Source organism: Anarrhichthys ocellatus, unplaced genomic scaffold, assembly GCF_004355925.1.
Source record: "Anarrhichthys ocellatus isolate YVR2014 unplaced genomic scaffold, GSC_Weel_1.0 scaffold7, whole genome shotgun sequence".
NCBI lineage: Eukaryota > Metazoa > Chordata > Actinopteri > Perciformes > Anarhichadidae > Anarrhichthys > Anarrhichthys ocellatus.
The window spans coordinates 2505507-2521937 of NW_022280037.1; the positions used below are offsets into that span (position 1 = coordinate 2505507).

General features: G+C 42.8%; 1 protein-coding gene across 1 annotated transcript; it reads left to right on the forward strand.

Annotated features, from left to right (window-relative positions):
• Window positions 1-5787: 5787 nt before the first annotated feature.
• On the forward strand, window positions 5788-14635 carry thbs1a (thrombospondin 1a). Its single transcript, XM_031847845.1, has 22 exons — window positions 5788-5947; window positions 6048-6131; window positions 6422-6981; window positions 7102-7180; window positions 7269-7358; window positions 7458-7567; window positions 7899-8024; window positions 8468-8564; window positions 8672-8845; window positions 8941-9117; window positions 9212-9385; window positions 9475-9755; window positions 9841-10059; window positions 10169-10276; window positions 10673-10832; window positions 10956-11074; window positions 11444-11678; window positions 11818-12045; window positions 12131-12402; window positions 12498-12595; window positions 12701-12840; window positions 12937-14635. Exons 2-22 carry the CDS (start codon window positions 6068-6070, stop codon window positions 12942-12944), a joined length of 3519 nt encoding a protein of 1172 aa, XP_031703705.1. The 5' UTR covers window positions 5788-5947; window positions 6048-6067; the 3' UTR covers window positions 12945-14635.
• Window positions 14636-16431: the final 1796 nt, after the last annotated feature.

The following is a 16431-nucleotide window of genomic DNA, read 5'->3' on the forward strand; positions in this document are numbered from 1 at the left end:
AAAAGTAATCTAGGAGTAAATAGTTTGCCCAAGCCCAGCAGTCCTGTAAAGATCCAAATAAAAAGTACTGTTGGTGTTTAAAGTTACAACATAGCAGGGCTCCCTTTAGGCTCATATCTAACTCCAGGAAGTTATTTTGATAGAATTAAACAAACCTATGATGCCATGGGAAAGATGCAAAGTGGCCCACTGTGGAGCACTGTGTTATAAGTGGCTGTTTAGCGTCTGAAGAGGTGGCGGCATGGAGAAGTTTGGCCTCACCTGGCTTCCGTTGCTGAAGGCTGTTTCACTGTGAGTTTAATATCCTTCAGGGTCGAAATGGCGTGAGCACACTTCCTAAAATTGGTGTGGAATTTTAAGAGAAGGCCAAGAAAAACAGGGTGTAAGAGTAAACTACAGTGTAAATGTGTGTGTGGGAGGATGAAATAGTGCTATTACCTTTTTTTTTTTTTTAGTTTGTTCTAATACAACCCAATGCACAATGTCATCGTGAGCTGTTTTCTTTGTAAAGCTACTATTTCCTACTGAGGAATTGTGGGAGAGACGGGCTGGGATGGTGCTCTGTTAGAAGGGTTTGCATGGGATTTCTTCCCTCTGAAGAACCCATTTCCATGTAGTTGGGGTGTTGAAAGTCTTCACAATTGGTAGTCCTCCAGAAAGAGGAAACAAAAATACAAGACATTGCCATTTTTAGTGACGGCTTGTGTTTTGCAATAGAACCGGATGTCTTCCAAAAAACTGATGATTCCAGATGAAAGAATCTCAGTGGCCAAACTGTGCTTACTGTACTAAGCTGAAGAAGGTAACTTGCAACTGAATATTTCCATTTTTGCGTCAGAATATTTCGCTGTGAATATTGTGTCACCCGCTTCCTGTGACTGAACCTTCATGACTCCTCCTGACTGAAGTTTTATTGAGATGAAACCTGGAGCTGCTTCACTTGTCAAAGTTAGCTTTTAGTTTTCATCGTAGTGAAGCTTTTTGCCTCTTCACAGCCAGATATCTATCTTCTGTTGGCCAGGTGGTCAGAAATGTGACTCCAAATGAATGCTAATGTTGTCCCGTGTCTGCTGGATGCGTGAATAGGCAACTGTTTGCTAACACGTTAGCTATAACTTTATAAGCTGATAATCACCCATTGTTCTGTAACTATAAAGTCTTCTTAAATAATCCCTAACAATGCAGCTGGCTCTAATATTAGCTGTCTGACTTAATGTTGTCTTAAAGTTAAGTTTTCCTTAAATGAAGTCGTGCAGCAAGAGTTTGTCGAACCATTTAGATACACTTTCCAGAAAGTCATTATCCACTTGTGTGGTCATCCGGATGATGAGCCTCAGTTGTTTTACAAACCAAACACTTGCTCGTGCCGCTTTCAAAAGACCTTTAACATTCCTGCGTACAGTTTTCTTCTTCCAGTCGAGTGGCGTGTGGTCTGTCAGCTCATTAGTCAAAGGTGTGCATTGAGCAGGAGAAATGTCACAGAACAGCAGAGAGCCTTTACCGCCATCACTCACCAGGCCTGCAGCCCTATGTGCTTCTACAACTGGCATGCGAGGAGTACCATGGGTGACTTGGTGTCAGCCTGTGAAAAGTAAGAGAAGACGAGCTTTCGGAGCGTCCGTCCAACATAATCAGACTCTGACATCACTTGCCGGAATCAAGCGGACTCACTGCAACCAATTAATCATTTTCTTCCATGCATACACATCCAAGGAGGAGCTAGCTTAATGTCACCACAAGACGCTCTCGTCCTTCTCTGGCTCTTCACAGTGCCGGTGTTCAGCAAAACAGATTCCATGAAACTGGAATGCAATGTATTTTTGCATATGTGGCTGAACGTCTAAACATCAAACATAATTGATTTATGGTGCGTATAAGTGCAAAACATTGGAAAGCATTTACGCACGGGGTATTTTTAAAGATTTTACCACAGACAGAGCAGGTTATTTTCGCCAGGCGACAACAGCTCCAAAGCCACTGGTAATATCCATATTTCCTTCTTTTATCCCTCCGAGGCCAAGCATGGATTACGATCAGTGATTTACAACAGCCACCGGGTCCAGGTCATTTGAGTGTTCTGGCACCTGCCAAAGACAAAACAGCTGAAAGACTTTAAAAAAAAAAAAAATGTTTAGTCTGACAACAAACGGCGTTTAGTTCCTTTCATAAATGATATCTTAAGATTCCCAAATTTACTTGGAACAGCATTCAGCCACCCTGTTAGATATGAGTTACTACAATATGTTGCGCACAGTTAAATATAGAGCTGACCAGACAGGATTTATGGATTATTGTCCGTGCCTAAACGGTTGTTCTAAAATAAAAGATGATCAAAGATGACCTTGCTGGTGACCCCATCTGGTAGTTTATCAGTGACTCGTGTTGTTCTGTCTGTGACTAGTAGCCTCATAGGCCTCTTACTCACACTTTCCACTTAAATTCTCAAGCCATTATAATTTTTATTCCCAAAAAACATGACTAACACAAGCTCGCCCCCCCTCGGCCCCCCGGGGCATGTTTTAAGATAAAAATGATGCGTTCACGCAAGGCCTACTTGCCAAATAAAAGTTGTTAATACACGCTAGTCCTTGATACACACCTTTTCTTTTGTGCTAAACGCACATGTTTTTCTGCTGTTTTGAAAACTGTAGCTGTAGGGGACATTACAATGGAGCCTATCCAGATTAATGGTGGCACGGACTTCAAATGTCTGATGAATTAGTCATTGCCAATGATGGTAAATGTCAGGAGAAAGTCTTAACCTGTCTGTTCGATAACACCGACGTGCTGCTTCATATCGCCCTATAAACTGCCCATCCTCAGATGTTGCTCCACTTCAGCGTGCTCTTCCCATGCTGTCATAAACAGAAAGCGGATGAATCTTTAAAGATGGGAAAAAAACACATTGGCATGATTTGCTTGCAGTGAATAAAAAAGGTTTTTAATTGACCATAAAATACATTGTAAATGATAAATCTCTGCTATAGAAAACATTACATACTGAGTGTAATGCTCTCATTTTCAATTATTTTATTGAAATATTAAAAAAAAAAATTGGATTTACACTTTGTAATATGCTTGATAGTAATACAAAAAAAAGCAAACAAGTGTTTATCACTAGAATGCAAAGACAAATCCCCTTAACTACAGACTCATATTTTGGGGATTGTCCCACTAATACCTTACCGTTGTCTTTCAAGGAGCTGGTTAAGCCTGAAGCGATGTTAAATACACTGCAGTAATTACTTTTAAATCCTTTCACCTGCCTGCTCAGAGTCATGCCAGCCCATTAGTCATCACTCCACCAATGTGTATATTTAAGGTGAAGCTCTCACTCTTGTTTGTGTGATTGTCAACATTGCCATGGAGTTCTTCCTTCGTTGATGTCCTGATTGTCTGCGTCATTCCTTTTGGATTTGTTTTGACTGTATACCTGTTGCCAGTTTCAAGTCCACTTGACTACTCGTTATATCATATCAGTCCACATTATAGAAACAGTGCTTGAGCATTATCTCTGAATGCGCCCTGTTTTGTTTGAGGTCTGTTTTGTTTGAGATCTGTTTGTAAAAAAGACTCGGCCTGAGCATGTTCAAGATCGTCTCCTTAGGTGAATAGTCTGACATCTTGGGAAATGTGTTTATTCGCTTTCATGTCGAGAGTTGAAGGAGGAACTGTACACCCATTTTAGGTATGAGAGTGGTGTCACTCTTCTCATCTAACTCTGGGCAAGAAAGTGAATGTGTGCTTCCCAACATGTCGAACTATTTTGCTGAACACATTCTATGGAAGTACATAACTTTTTTTTTTTTTTTTTCCTGCTGGTGTTGCTGTTTTATTTGTTTGCGCAGCACAGCCATGGTTGCTACTCATGCAGTGGCTGGTTTCAAGTGGTGCTTCAATAAACCTAAATCTCTAAACAGACTTCATGGTACTAAGTGTTTTAAATATTAAATAGAAAAGCTTTGGTGGGCTTTGACAGACAGCAATGTAGATTTAACATTATAATGCACATTATTATTTAATATTAAACAGTCTGACACATAGCTGATCGAGTGAGGTTCAGAAATCTTAAACACATGAGGTCATGACTTCCTGTCAGTATCTGGTGTTTTCTCTTGAGCCCATGCTGAAAGGAGGAGAGAAATTCTGCGATTAAACACAAATGAACTCTCCCACTCCCTGACGAGTAAGTGTAAGCGCCCCCAGTTGGAAACTAACGCTAAGGGATACATTCTGAGTAAACACTTGCTATCTGTCTCTGCTGTAGTTTTGGCTCACTTCAGTGGGTATTCATCAGAGCTTGGCAAGTCTCTGCACCTCCAACACAGTCTTGTCAGTTTCACCTCCCACGCTGTGAGCTCACGGTCACGCCCACAGGGAAGTGACCAGTACACACCTGCCTATGATATCTCCAAGGATCTTTCCCATGAAACCAAAGACTCTTATACCACCTTCATCCCATTTCACAGCCATGAAGCCATTTTACATTAGAATGACAGTTTGACCAGCGAAGCATCATAACTGCCGTATCACTTCCTGTAGGTTCAGGGTTCACTAAGGTGAGTACTACATGCTGTAAGTCCTCACAGAGATCATAAAAAGTCGAAGGTCATGTGGTGTGTGTGTGTGTATACACCGGCTGAAGAACAGATATCCAGATGTTGTGTCATGCTAGCCACAGGTCATTACACCAAACATATTTTAAACAGGCCCTCTAATATTATTTCACAGAAGGAATGCACCTCTGTGCTTTCCTGTTTTTCAGAACACTCCCTCTCTTTCTTCAGCTTTCATCTGTATCCACAAGTCTGCATGCTGGCTTGATCCTAAGAGTAAGAAATAAAAAGCCAAATGCATCTTTGGTAACGGGTGAAGTGAGACCAGTCTGTCATGAGGATTGGTCTGGGAAAGAAGAGGGAGAGAAAGAGGGCACAGGTTAAATGCTCAGCCATAAACAATGTCATGATTTGGAAGGAATCTGAGTTTTAATTTGAGTTCATAACAATTACAAAGATGCTAATTAATACAGTCTTAATGATCAAAAGGTATGGACAGTGGTGAAAAGCGACTTTGTACATTCACAACTAACTTTTCCACTCATTTGGATTGTCTCACTCTTATTCAAGTCTACTTTGGTACTATGCTTGGTGCGAACACGCATGTGTCATGCATTCCTTGAACTATTTTTACACTTTATAGACATAAAGGAACCTCGAAACCCACTACACATTCATTACTCAATGAGTCCCCTGGCGGCCAGACTAGGAATAGCTAAATGAGAAGCACACCATAAACCAGTAGCTAAAAGCCTTCTGTATGTCATAAATATGAGCTGGAATGAATACATGACTGAAGGTTATGGAATATAATTTAATGTTTTATATGACTTTTAAATTCCTTCATAACTAATCTACCAAATTCATCGGCCTAGTTATTTTGGATCATTAAAATAAATCTGTTTTTTATTCATTTTCTGTTGAAAAATGACAGCTTCATAAAGTTAAGACTATTTGACGAATCATTAAACTTTAATTTGACCGGAAATGACCATATCTTGGCGCCAGTGCGTGTATGAAATAGTTGTCCGGTGATGGAAATTTAGCTCAGGAATGCGTTTTTCCTCCTCTGTGTGTGCGTCGCGGATGTTTCTGTGACTGGCTGTGAGGTAAGAAAACAAGTCCGTCCCTCTTTCCTGCAGCCGTCCCATTGGTGCAGGCAGGACGTCAGGAATGTCCTCTAACTGTTTAAATAGCTCTTGTATCGGTAGGATAAGTCAGTAGAATAAGTCTAAGCACCGGAATATATCCCGGACAGGAGTTCAGAGAGACTTTTTACCCAAAACTAATGAGCTTCGACAAGTTCTAAATTAAGAGAAACGGGATACAAAATCGGACAAGTGAGGACTTTTTTTTCTGATCTATTTTCAGAGGGGATTTTCTTTTTAAAGGTTTGTAGACTATTTTAACTATTACATTTTTTTTTTATTAATGCCGAAATGTCGCCTAGATGTCCCGTAACGGCGTGTTTGTTGTTCTTGGTTGCATCAGGGACCACTTGAGGTTTCGACATGATGCTGTGTGGCATCTTTTTGCTGTTGATGCTTTGGAGCTGTGAAGGAGCAAGATTGGCAGGTGAGAACGGAAAACGTCTGTTGTTTTATTTTATTTTTACCTGTAAAATCTTTAGAAGTAGTTCCATATTTAAAGTAATCATTCATGCAGGGACTTTAACTGTGATACTCACACGCTATATTATTTTTGTAATAGGATTCTATTATAATAAAGTTTCTTATAATTAGTTTCTGTTGTTAATACTAAATATATTATATATATATTTTTGTGTGGGGGGGTTAATACATTTTCATGCACACTGTAAATATGAGAGAAAAAAACAACTGAACTTTTAATTTCTTTGACCGCAGAGAGTCGGGATGACAACAGTGTGTATGACTTATTTGATCTGGCCCGGGTGAACAAGAGACACAACGGAGTGAGTTTGGTCAAAGGTGCAGATCCCTACAGCCCCGCATACAAGATCCTCAACGCAGACCTGATCCCCGCACTCCCCGACAACTACCTCAGGGACCTCCTCGACTCCATCCAGGCTGAGAGGGGCTTCCTCCTCCTGGTCAACCTGAAGCAGTTCAAGAAAACCAGGGGCAGCATTTTGACCATCGAGAAGAATGATGGCTCCGGACCCGTTTTCGAGATCATCTCCAACGGGAAGGCGAACACTCTGGATGTGGTCTACTCCACCATGAACCAGCAGCAGCTCGTGTCCATCGAGGATGCTGATTTGGCCACTGGACACTGGAAGAACATCACACTGTTCGTTCAGGATGACCGGGTGCAGCTTTTTGTCGGCTGTGAGGAGATCAATGTATCAGAGATGGATTTGCCAATCTCCAAAGTGCTGTACCAGGAGGTGGCAGACGTTGCCCGGCTCAGAATTGGAAAGGGAGCTGTAAGGGACAAATTCATGGTAAGTTCCAGTGTTTTGGCTCACCCAATTACTAATGATGAAAAATAATATTTAGTCACGTAAGATAGAATCTGAATCCCATAGAAACGTGTCTCTTAACTGGAATTTATTATCCTTCAGGGAGTGCTTCAAAATGTGCGCTTTGTCTTTGGGACCACTCTTGATGCTATACTGAGAAATAAGGGATGCCAGAGTGGAGGTAAGTCTGAAAAATAGATCATCTGCCGTTAAACGCCACATTGTGCTCCAGTGGACAGAAATTAATGTGTCTACTCTCCTCCCTGCAGCTACCTTAACTGATGTCATGACCCTGGACAACCCAGTCAATGGCTCCAGCCCGGCCATTAGGACTGATTACACTGGCCACAAAGCCAAAGGTGAGCCCTCTCCTCCCCAAAGTGCTTCTCTGTTCCTCTCATCGGTTTTAAGCTCTAAGAGGTGAAGTAATTTATTGGGCCCTTCTTTCTTGCATACAGAAGTGCAGTCTGTCTGCGGTTTCTCCTGTGAGGACATCGCCGGCATGTTTAAGGAGCTCAAGGGACTCGGCGTTGTCGTTAAACAGCTGTCGAATGAGCTCCGCAAAGTGGTAAGCTCCAAGGGCCACCAGGGTCTGCTCTTTGTCATTATTCACTCCCTCTTTTCCTCCCGTCTCCGTCTTTCCCTCCACTTCCAGTTAACGCGTTCCCAGTGCGTAGCCACTTGTCGCTGTAATGGCAGTGCCTGGCCAAGTCCTTAATGAGACCCATGTGAATACACAAATATGTTTGGCTGTCGGTTGCATTTGCACTGCTTCGCTAGAGCCAAGCAATGTCTTAATCACGGTGTCGGTCAGTGATTCATTTGTATTGGAACTTTGGCAAAGTGAAAGTTTTCCGTGCCCTATCCTAAGCAACTCTCTCTCTCTCCTTTCCCTCCAGTCTGAGGAAAGCACACTGCTGAAAGAGCAAATGAACATCCACAGTGGAATTTGCATCCACAACGGCATTGTGCACAAGGACAAAGATGAATGGACCGTGGATAGCTGCACTGAGTGCACCTGCCAGGTGAGTGTCATGTCACACCTGCTGGAATGCAACCTTTAAACAAGCCAGCTGAGGAAAGACGCCGCCGTGTTTCCTGTATCCCTGCTGTAATGAAGTGATAATAGTGTTTATGTTAGCACCCCCCTTTATAACCGCATCTCTTCTGTCTGAAAGCCATCAACACTTCTTCTCAACTAGCAACAAAGCCACATGTGGGCTTTTTTTCCCCACCAGCAAACTCTAGTGAAGGTTGCTCATGTATCTTGTAATTAGTTAGGTGTTAGTGCGAGAGTGTTGGTGAGGATTATGTTTTCTATCAACACAGCAGGAGTGCCATGTCACTGATAAAGATCCCTCCATTGTGAAATAGAGCAATTAGGCTTGGAACAGCACCAGCTCTGGAGCCAGTCAACCAGTCAACTCACTCATTATTCTTGTACTAATTCAACTGTTCCTCTATTCAGAACTCTGCTACTGTGTGTCGCAAAATCTCCTGCCCTCTGATCCCATGTGCTAACGCCACCGTGCCAGATGGAGAGTGCTGCCCTCGCTGTGGAACATGTAAGCTTCCTTTTAAAACTGCTCGTTACTTTCATCGGATTGTCTTTGTTTCCTTCTGGATATCTCTTCCCCGAGGTAATTTTTTGTCTCCCCCCACCCCCGTGCAGTGATTGACTACGCAGAGGATGGTTGGTCCCCCTGGTCTGACTGGACCCATTGTTCGGTGACTTGTGGTCGGGGCATCCAGCAGCGCGGACGCTCCTGTGACCGCATCAACAGCAACTGTGAGGGCACCTCTGTCCAGACCCGTGACTGCTACCCCCAGGAATGTGACAAACGCTGTAAGTCGCTCAGCATTTTTTAACACAGCCATTGTGATGATAAATATTCTCTGTTTGAGAAAATGATTAATTAATTTTGAATGCGTTGCTCACAGTCAAACAGGATGGCGGTTGGAGCCACTGGTCTCCCTGGTCTTCGTGCTCTGTGACCTGCGGTGAGGGCGTCATCACCCGGATACGCCTCTGCAACTCCCCCACACCGCAGATGGGTGGCAGGGACTGCCAGGGAGAAGGACGTCAAACTGAAATCTGCCAACAGTCACCCTGTCCTAGTGAGTTGAATTTCAGTAGCAAAGTATAAACAATATGTCAGAGTGTCTGAATTCAAGGGAACAAACTGAATGTTGTTTTCTTGATACTTTTTAGTCAATGGAGGTTGGGGACCTTGGTCACCATGGGACACCTGCACTGTCACCTGTGGTGGAGGAGTCCAGACCCGCAAACGTCTCTGCTCCGACCCTGTCCCCAAATATGGAGGAAAGGATTGTGTCGGTGATGCTTCTGTGTCTCAAGTGTGCAACAAACAGGACTGCCCTATTGGTAAGCATTTAAGATTTAACAACAATTATAGAAATAACTAATTCTCACCAGATTACCCTTTTTAAAATGTCAATTATTTTTTTCTACAGATGGTTGTCTCTCCAGCCCATGCTTCCCTGGAGCAAAGTGCAACAGCTTCCCCGATGGCTCTTTCAAGTGTGGCAGGTGTCCACTTGGCTACTCTGGGAACGGCATCACCTGCAAAGACATTGATGAATGTAAAGAGGTCCCCGATGCTTGCCACACACATAACGGAGTCCATCACTGTGAGAACACTGAGCCCGGTTACAACTGTCTGCCCTGCCCTGCACGTTTCTCCGGTCCTCAGCCCTTTGGAAGAGGAGTGGAACAGGCGACTGCTAAAAAACAGGTTTGAGTTATTACTTGCTCACTGTGCGTGTGGCTAGTACACTAGCTGCTTGCATTTATTTTAATTCTGAGTCATTTTTTTTTAGGTTTGCAAACCCCGTAACCCTTGCCAGGATGGGAACCACGACTGCCATAGGAATGCAAACTGCATCTACTTGGGCGTCTTCTCCGAGTCCATGTTCCGCTGCGAGTGCAAGCCAGGGTATGCTGGGAATGGCCGTATTTGCGGAGAAGACAGCGATCTGGACGGATGGCCCAACACTGACCTGCGTTGTGTGGAGAACGCCACCTACCACTGCAAGAAGGTAGCCAGACCCCACATGGACATGCATAAATAGAAAAGGCCATTATTACCCATCTGCACTCTATTATTGTGATGATTGCCTCCTTAACTGCTCCTTTGTCCCTTTATAGGATAACTGCCCCAACCTTCCCAACTCTGGCCAGGAAGATCATGACAAAGATGGCCTGGGTGATGAATGTGACCATGATGATGACAATGATGGCATCCCCGATGATAGGGTGAGTCATCACAGCAGTTTATTTTAGCCCCAAAGTGTGCTTTCCTCAGAGACCAAACATAGCAATCAGCAGCAGCCATCCTTCCTTTGGGCAGTAGGAATGTAAAGTCTCTATGTTTTTGTGCTTTCACCAGAGAGTGGAAAACATGTAGCATAGGATGAAGCCAGAACTGAGAACTATATGACTTGTTGCCCAGAATTCTTAGTGTGGATTTGGAAAGTTGGGCAAGAAAAATGCTGTGGTAAAAATTACCAGCTCGCTTGCAGTGGAATATCCCATTCCAGCCAAACTTAGAGAAAACACAAGCAGAGTTTTGTTCCAATAGATATAGTTTATTTGAGTAATGATCCATTTTAGTAATATAGTTGTGCTTTTGATATTTCTCTTTAAAATTAGGATAACTGCCCAAGAGTGTACAACCCTGCCCAGTATGACGCAGACAGAGATGATGTTGGCGACAGCTGTGACAACTGTGTGTTCGAGGCCAACTCTGACCAAACAGACACTGACAACAATGGCGAGGGTGATGCCTGTGCTGTTGACATTGATGGTGATGGTAAGTGTTTTTGTTTTTTTTTACCAAATTCCATCCAAGTTATCTTTAAAGCCTTTCCTTAGTCTTAAAAAAAGCATTTGCACAGTCCTGTAGGCTAAAATAAGTATGTTTTATACTCAACAGGCATTCTGAACGAGAACGACAACTGCCCATATGTTTACAACGTGGACCAGAGAGATACCGACAGGGACGGGGTGGGAGATCATTGTGACAACTGCCCTCTGGAGCACAACCCCGATCAGGTAACGGACGATCTCATCTGACCATTACAAGCCATGCTAACTAACATAGATCGATGTGTAACTATGTAGAAGTTACTGCTTTAATGGCAGAGAGTAGTTTGACGGCTTTGAGGGAAAATAGTGCAATGCCCCCTCTCTCTATTCATCCAGCTTTGGAACAAATATGAATGTGTAATTTTGCTGAGGTGCAAGGGCACTGGAAACTTGTCTGAAAGGACATTGCTTGCATACCTGAAAACAAGGGGCTACATTTAAATCAGTAGCACCTCTCACATTGAGGAACAGTGAAGGGAGTTATTTGAAGTGAGGACAAGAGTCTTATAGTGCGAGTGGGAAATCTCATCATAAAGGAATTCTGTTCTCCTGCAGTTCGACTCTGACTCAGATCTCATAGGAGACAAGTGCGACAACAACCAGGACATTGACGAGGACGGTCATCAGAACAACTTGGACAACTGCCCGTACATACCCAACGCCAACCAGGTAGACCACGACAAGGATGGCAAGGGTGACGCCTGCGACCATGACGATGACAACGACGGCATTCCTGATGACAAGGACAACTGCAGGCTGGCGTTTAACCCTGATCAGCTGGACTCTGATGGTGAGTCAGTCTTTCAATGTTGTGGTCTTTTGAAACATTTGTGACATCTACCTGATGAATAGTGCCTTAGTTAATTTGGTTTAGTTTTGTTGCTCCTTTTCCATCTTTGTAATTTCCATATTCCATGTTGTCCTCTCAGGCAATGGCCGTGGTGATGTGTGCAAAGACGATTTTGACCAGGACAGTGTTCTGGACATCCATGACGTGTGCCCGGAGAACTTTGCCATCAGTGAAACAGACTTCCGCAGATTCCAAATGGTTCCTCTGGACCCCAAGGGCACCTCACAGATTGACCCCAACTGGGTGGTCCGGCATCAGGGCAAGGAGTTGGTGCAGACTGTCAACTGCGATCCTGGCATTGCTGTTGGTACGTAATACACAGACAGACATCTCACTGCAAGGACATAAAGTGGTAGCAAACCGCTTCTAAACCATCTCTTTTATAAATTCAGGTTACGATGAGTTCAGCGCAGTGGATTTCAGTGGAACGTTCTTCGTCAACACGGACAGAGATGACGACTACGCTGGTTTCGTATTTGGCTACCAGTCCAGCTCACGCTTCTACACAGTGATGTGGAAACAGATCACACAGACCTACTGGTCGCACACACCCACAAGAGCTCAAGGCTACTCGGGCCTGTCAATTAAGATGGTCAACTCCACCACTGGGCCCGGTGAGCATTTGAGGAACGCCCTGTGGCACACCGGAGACACCGCAGGACAGGTGAGAGTAGATTCATTGACTCAGGGTTGGAGACATCATTCAACATATTGTTTGAACACTTTTCTCATTCTAACATTGCGATTTTTCCTTTTCAGGTTCGCACTCTGTGGCACGACCCCAAGAACATCGGCTGGAAGGACTTCACTGCCTACAGATGGCATCTGACCCACAGACCCAAGACTGGACTTATTAGGTGAGTTCCAAACCTCAGAAGCATGCCTTTTCATTCAATTATCAAAATCTGCATAATTTATATCATAGCGGCAATGAGCTCATGTGATCACATCTTCTTTTTTAGAGTGGTCATGTACGAAGGCAAGAGAATCATGGCTGATTCTGGAAACATCTACGACACGACGTACGCTGGTGGGCGGCTAGGCTTGTACGTCTTCTCTCAGGAGATGGTTTACTTCTCAGACCTCAAATACGAATGCAAAGGTAAGCACGAAACGATTATTTGATATTTCAAAAAATAATGGTTCCATCACCTTAGACTTTATTTGTAACGTGTTTTCTCTCTATAATTACTTTCAGATACATAATTGGACCACAGAGCCTTCTAGCAGAATGTCCGTCAGTATGAATATGTAACACAAGACCTGGATAGATATCTCTTTAACTTTTTTTCTTTTGAGAACTGCACATTGGAGGAATGACGAGCAAGTGAGTTAATGTGAGGTAAACTGACCTCAGGACATTAAGCCAAATGAAAGTTCAATGATGATTCTGCACCAAACTCAAATTGTGAGCGCAGCTCTGCTCAGAAGAAATTGGCCCTCTCACTTTGTTGCTCTGATCTGCATTGAAGGGGGGAGCCCACATTTTATTGCTTTGCACACCTGAACTGTTGGCGGTATTCTTCTGTGGACGAGGGACCAAAGGGAAGAGTTTTTCCATGTTTTTAAATATTATTTCTGAGCATTAATAGACATCTGCTGTGGACTGGTCAGTATGAAGAAAGCAATAGGAGAACTTTCATAGGCTGGGGTAAATATACCCCTTGAAGGAACTGTTGAGGGACCATGGACAGTATGGACTGACTGTTACTATCAAAGAGAGTGAATGTTGTTTGTGTGTTTGTGCATGTGTGCCACCCAACAAGCATAGTTATGAAGACAACCGCATCATTATTTTTCATTTAGATTTCTTTAAAGACCCCATCTCCACACAGACCTGCAGACATGAGTTCTTGTATTTAGCCAAGGCTTAGGGCTGGCCCAAAACATTCAAACGTCTTCTCAGGAAAGAGCACTAGAAGAAATGAGGAGAGCACAAAATTTAGGACAGCACAGGGCCCCGAAGCAGGTGCACTTAACACTGCTTTGGAACGGTAATTATTAGCAAATATTTTGTTCATCTAATCTTTACTGAATGTGTCGAGGGATGTAAACAGCGAAGGCCAGTCTATTTCCCATCTCGAGTAAACCATTGTAAGTATGGCTGTTTGTATGTACTTATTCATCATAGAGGCTTTAATTCTCACTCATCTCTGCATCTTGAAATATTGGTCCCGATCTATTCCAATTTAGTGAAATCAATATGCGCTAATGGCAAAATAAAGCATTACATTTCACCATAAAAGTAAAAGATCACTTACAGTATCTCTAAATATCCGTACAGTGTACATGACTGGTGTGCCTGAGCTTGTTGTGTATAGGCCTACATTTCTGACGAGGGAAAATCAAAGGAAACCCTTTTTGTACAAATATTACCTCATTAATTATTTTTGTTTTGAGGCCAGCAATGCACAAGAATCACATGTCTTAGCATCAGAGTATAAATTAGTTGGCTTCTTCTTTTTTTTTTTTTTTTAAGCAAGACTTTAGTATAATTTTTGTGCTGTATATAAGATATTTTTGTAGAAGCCCAAACAGGAACGTAAAGGATTAAAGAAATGTTATCTGGACTATGTTGTGCGATATGTATTTCCTGTGCATTTGTTTTGATAAATTATTATGTTTGTTTTATGTTGAGGTTATTTCATTTGTGTAGATATATGCTATTTAAATAATTTATCTAGAAGCGTAGCCTCATATGGAAGCGTTTCTGTCTGTATAAACTTATTTGCACACTGACATGAGGATGTCTTTGTTGTTTTGGTTTTTGTATGTCTTTTTTAATTGTTAGTGAAGCTTTTCTATAAACTTTGTACTATAGTTTCTACCCAAAGTGCTGTTTATACTCCTACCCGGTATTTTGTAATGTCAAGTGAACAATAAACACTTTGAAAAAGTATCTTAGTCGGTTGGTGTCTTTTTGGGCAAACTAACAGTTGAATAGTCTAAAGACTTATTTCTCAATGATTTTTGGACGTCATATCTACTCTGATTGAGGCCCTCGCCCTAGAAAAGCAAAAGGAGCCGAGCCATACTGGAATCCATTAGTTGAGTCTGAAGTCTTGGAAAAAGGGAATATCCTTGGGAGTCAACAGCAGGAAAACTCAACATGAAGTATAACCCACTTACACAGCTCGTCCATACAGATATGCTCACACATTACAAAGGCATCACCTTACTTACCCCTTCAAACTACAAAAACTCCACGTGAAATTTAGACATATTTTGCACTGTAGAGTAATAAATTCACTCTCCTTTGGGATGTAAACTTATGGCTGTGGTCCACTCTTGCGAGCAAGAATGTGCATTGAAATTCCACAGTTTGTCATTAAAGTGTCTCAATAAAACTTATTTCAAGGTAGATGAGGTATCCGTGGACTTGGTCTGCCGCTCGTTGACTAGTATGCTTAAAGACCCTGCACCAGTTTATCACCAGCAAGCAGAATTTACGACTGCTAATTTAGATGTTTCACAGGGCCTGAAAGAGCTGCAATCTAAGACAACAGTGAGGTTCGAGCCAGAAAGCCCAGACAGTCTCAGTATGCCGCAGGTCTCTTTACATTAGAAGTGACCTCATTCTTACCACATGGAGCTCAACTGTGTTTCCATTACCGCAAATGAGCGGCATATCTTCCCTACTGAAGATATATTGTGTCAACATCACAAATGCTGTTTGTAAAACAGACGGAAATGATACATATGCTGCATGTGAATCTTATGAACTGATTACAAATGACACAAGTCGTTAGTCTAGTGTTTGTGTGTGCTATGTTGGACCTGGTCTGATATCCGGGCAGATAATTCTGCAGGTTTCACTGATAGTAGGGCTCTCGTTTGACCTTGGAGGCTCACCTGGCCGGCGTGTTTTCAGCCCAGAGGAATGTGAGATAATTCCTGCCGTTTAGAGGGGGTCAGAATGTGTGGGTGAGGTGAAGAGTGAGGCGAACAGGCCCGCAAGTGTCCAGTGCCGAGAGAGAGGAAAGGCAGGACCTCTGGGCCGAGATCAGCCAGGTGCAGACTTGCTACTCACAAGGAGCAAATAGGAACCGTGTCAACAGCTCGCTAATCTCCCTAAACAAACCAAAAGTCATCATTCTCAAAGCTGGCCATCTTTTGTTAGTTGTTTTTTAATGAAAATTAGGCTGGAAAGAGGGGACACAGGGTCCAGTTTCAGAAGATCCTACTAATCTGACCCACTCTGAAGCAGATCACCTATAGAGGCAGGAATGACAGGAATGCTAAAGTGGATCTGACTTTCACTCTTGTGGAACACACTTCATCCCTGTGTCCTCATTAACAGCCACACATTACTAACGGAGACATACTATATTTTATAGGACTTAAAGTAAACACAATATAGTGTTCAGAATTCAGAAACTACGAACCAGCTGCTATCAGCTGAGTGTTTATGTGAGCAGTAGAACATTCTGCGGTCACCGTACCCGGTTATTAGAGTTAATTGGCTGTAATTTTCTGTTCTCAGCTATGATACTTAGGTTAATACAAACCTGGGGAATAATTTCCCCACTGTGGGACTAATAAAGGAATGTTTCTTTCTTTCTTTCTTTCTTTCAAAGGGTGGCCCTGCTGCTCTGTTTCCTCATGCAGGGCCATAAACACAAATGAAAACAATGGGATGTAATCCTGCTGCATATTGAAAACAATGAGACCAATTGGTATACAAAATAGCAGT

What these genes read in the sequence shown, in the direction of transcription:
- thbs1a (XM_031847845.1), top strand. Translation starts at nt 6,068, where the DNA reads ATGATGCTGTGTGGCATCTTTTTGCTGTTGATGCTTTGGAGCTGTGAA. An exon ending in CACTGGCCACAAAGCCAAAG is followed by an intron (nt 7,359 to 7,457) that starts GTGAGCCCTCTC and finishes TCTTGCATACAG; the next exon opens with AAGTGCAGTCTGTCTGCGGT. An exon ending in CCAGGAATGTGACAAACGCT is followed by an intron (nt 8,846 to 8,940) that starts GTAAGTCGCTCA and finishes CGTTGCTCACAG; the next exon opens with TCAAACAGGATGGCGGTTGG.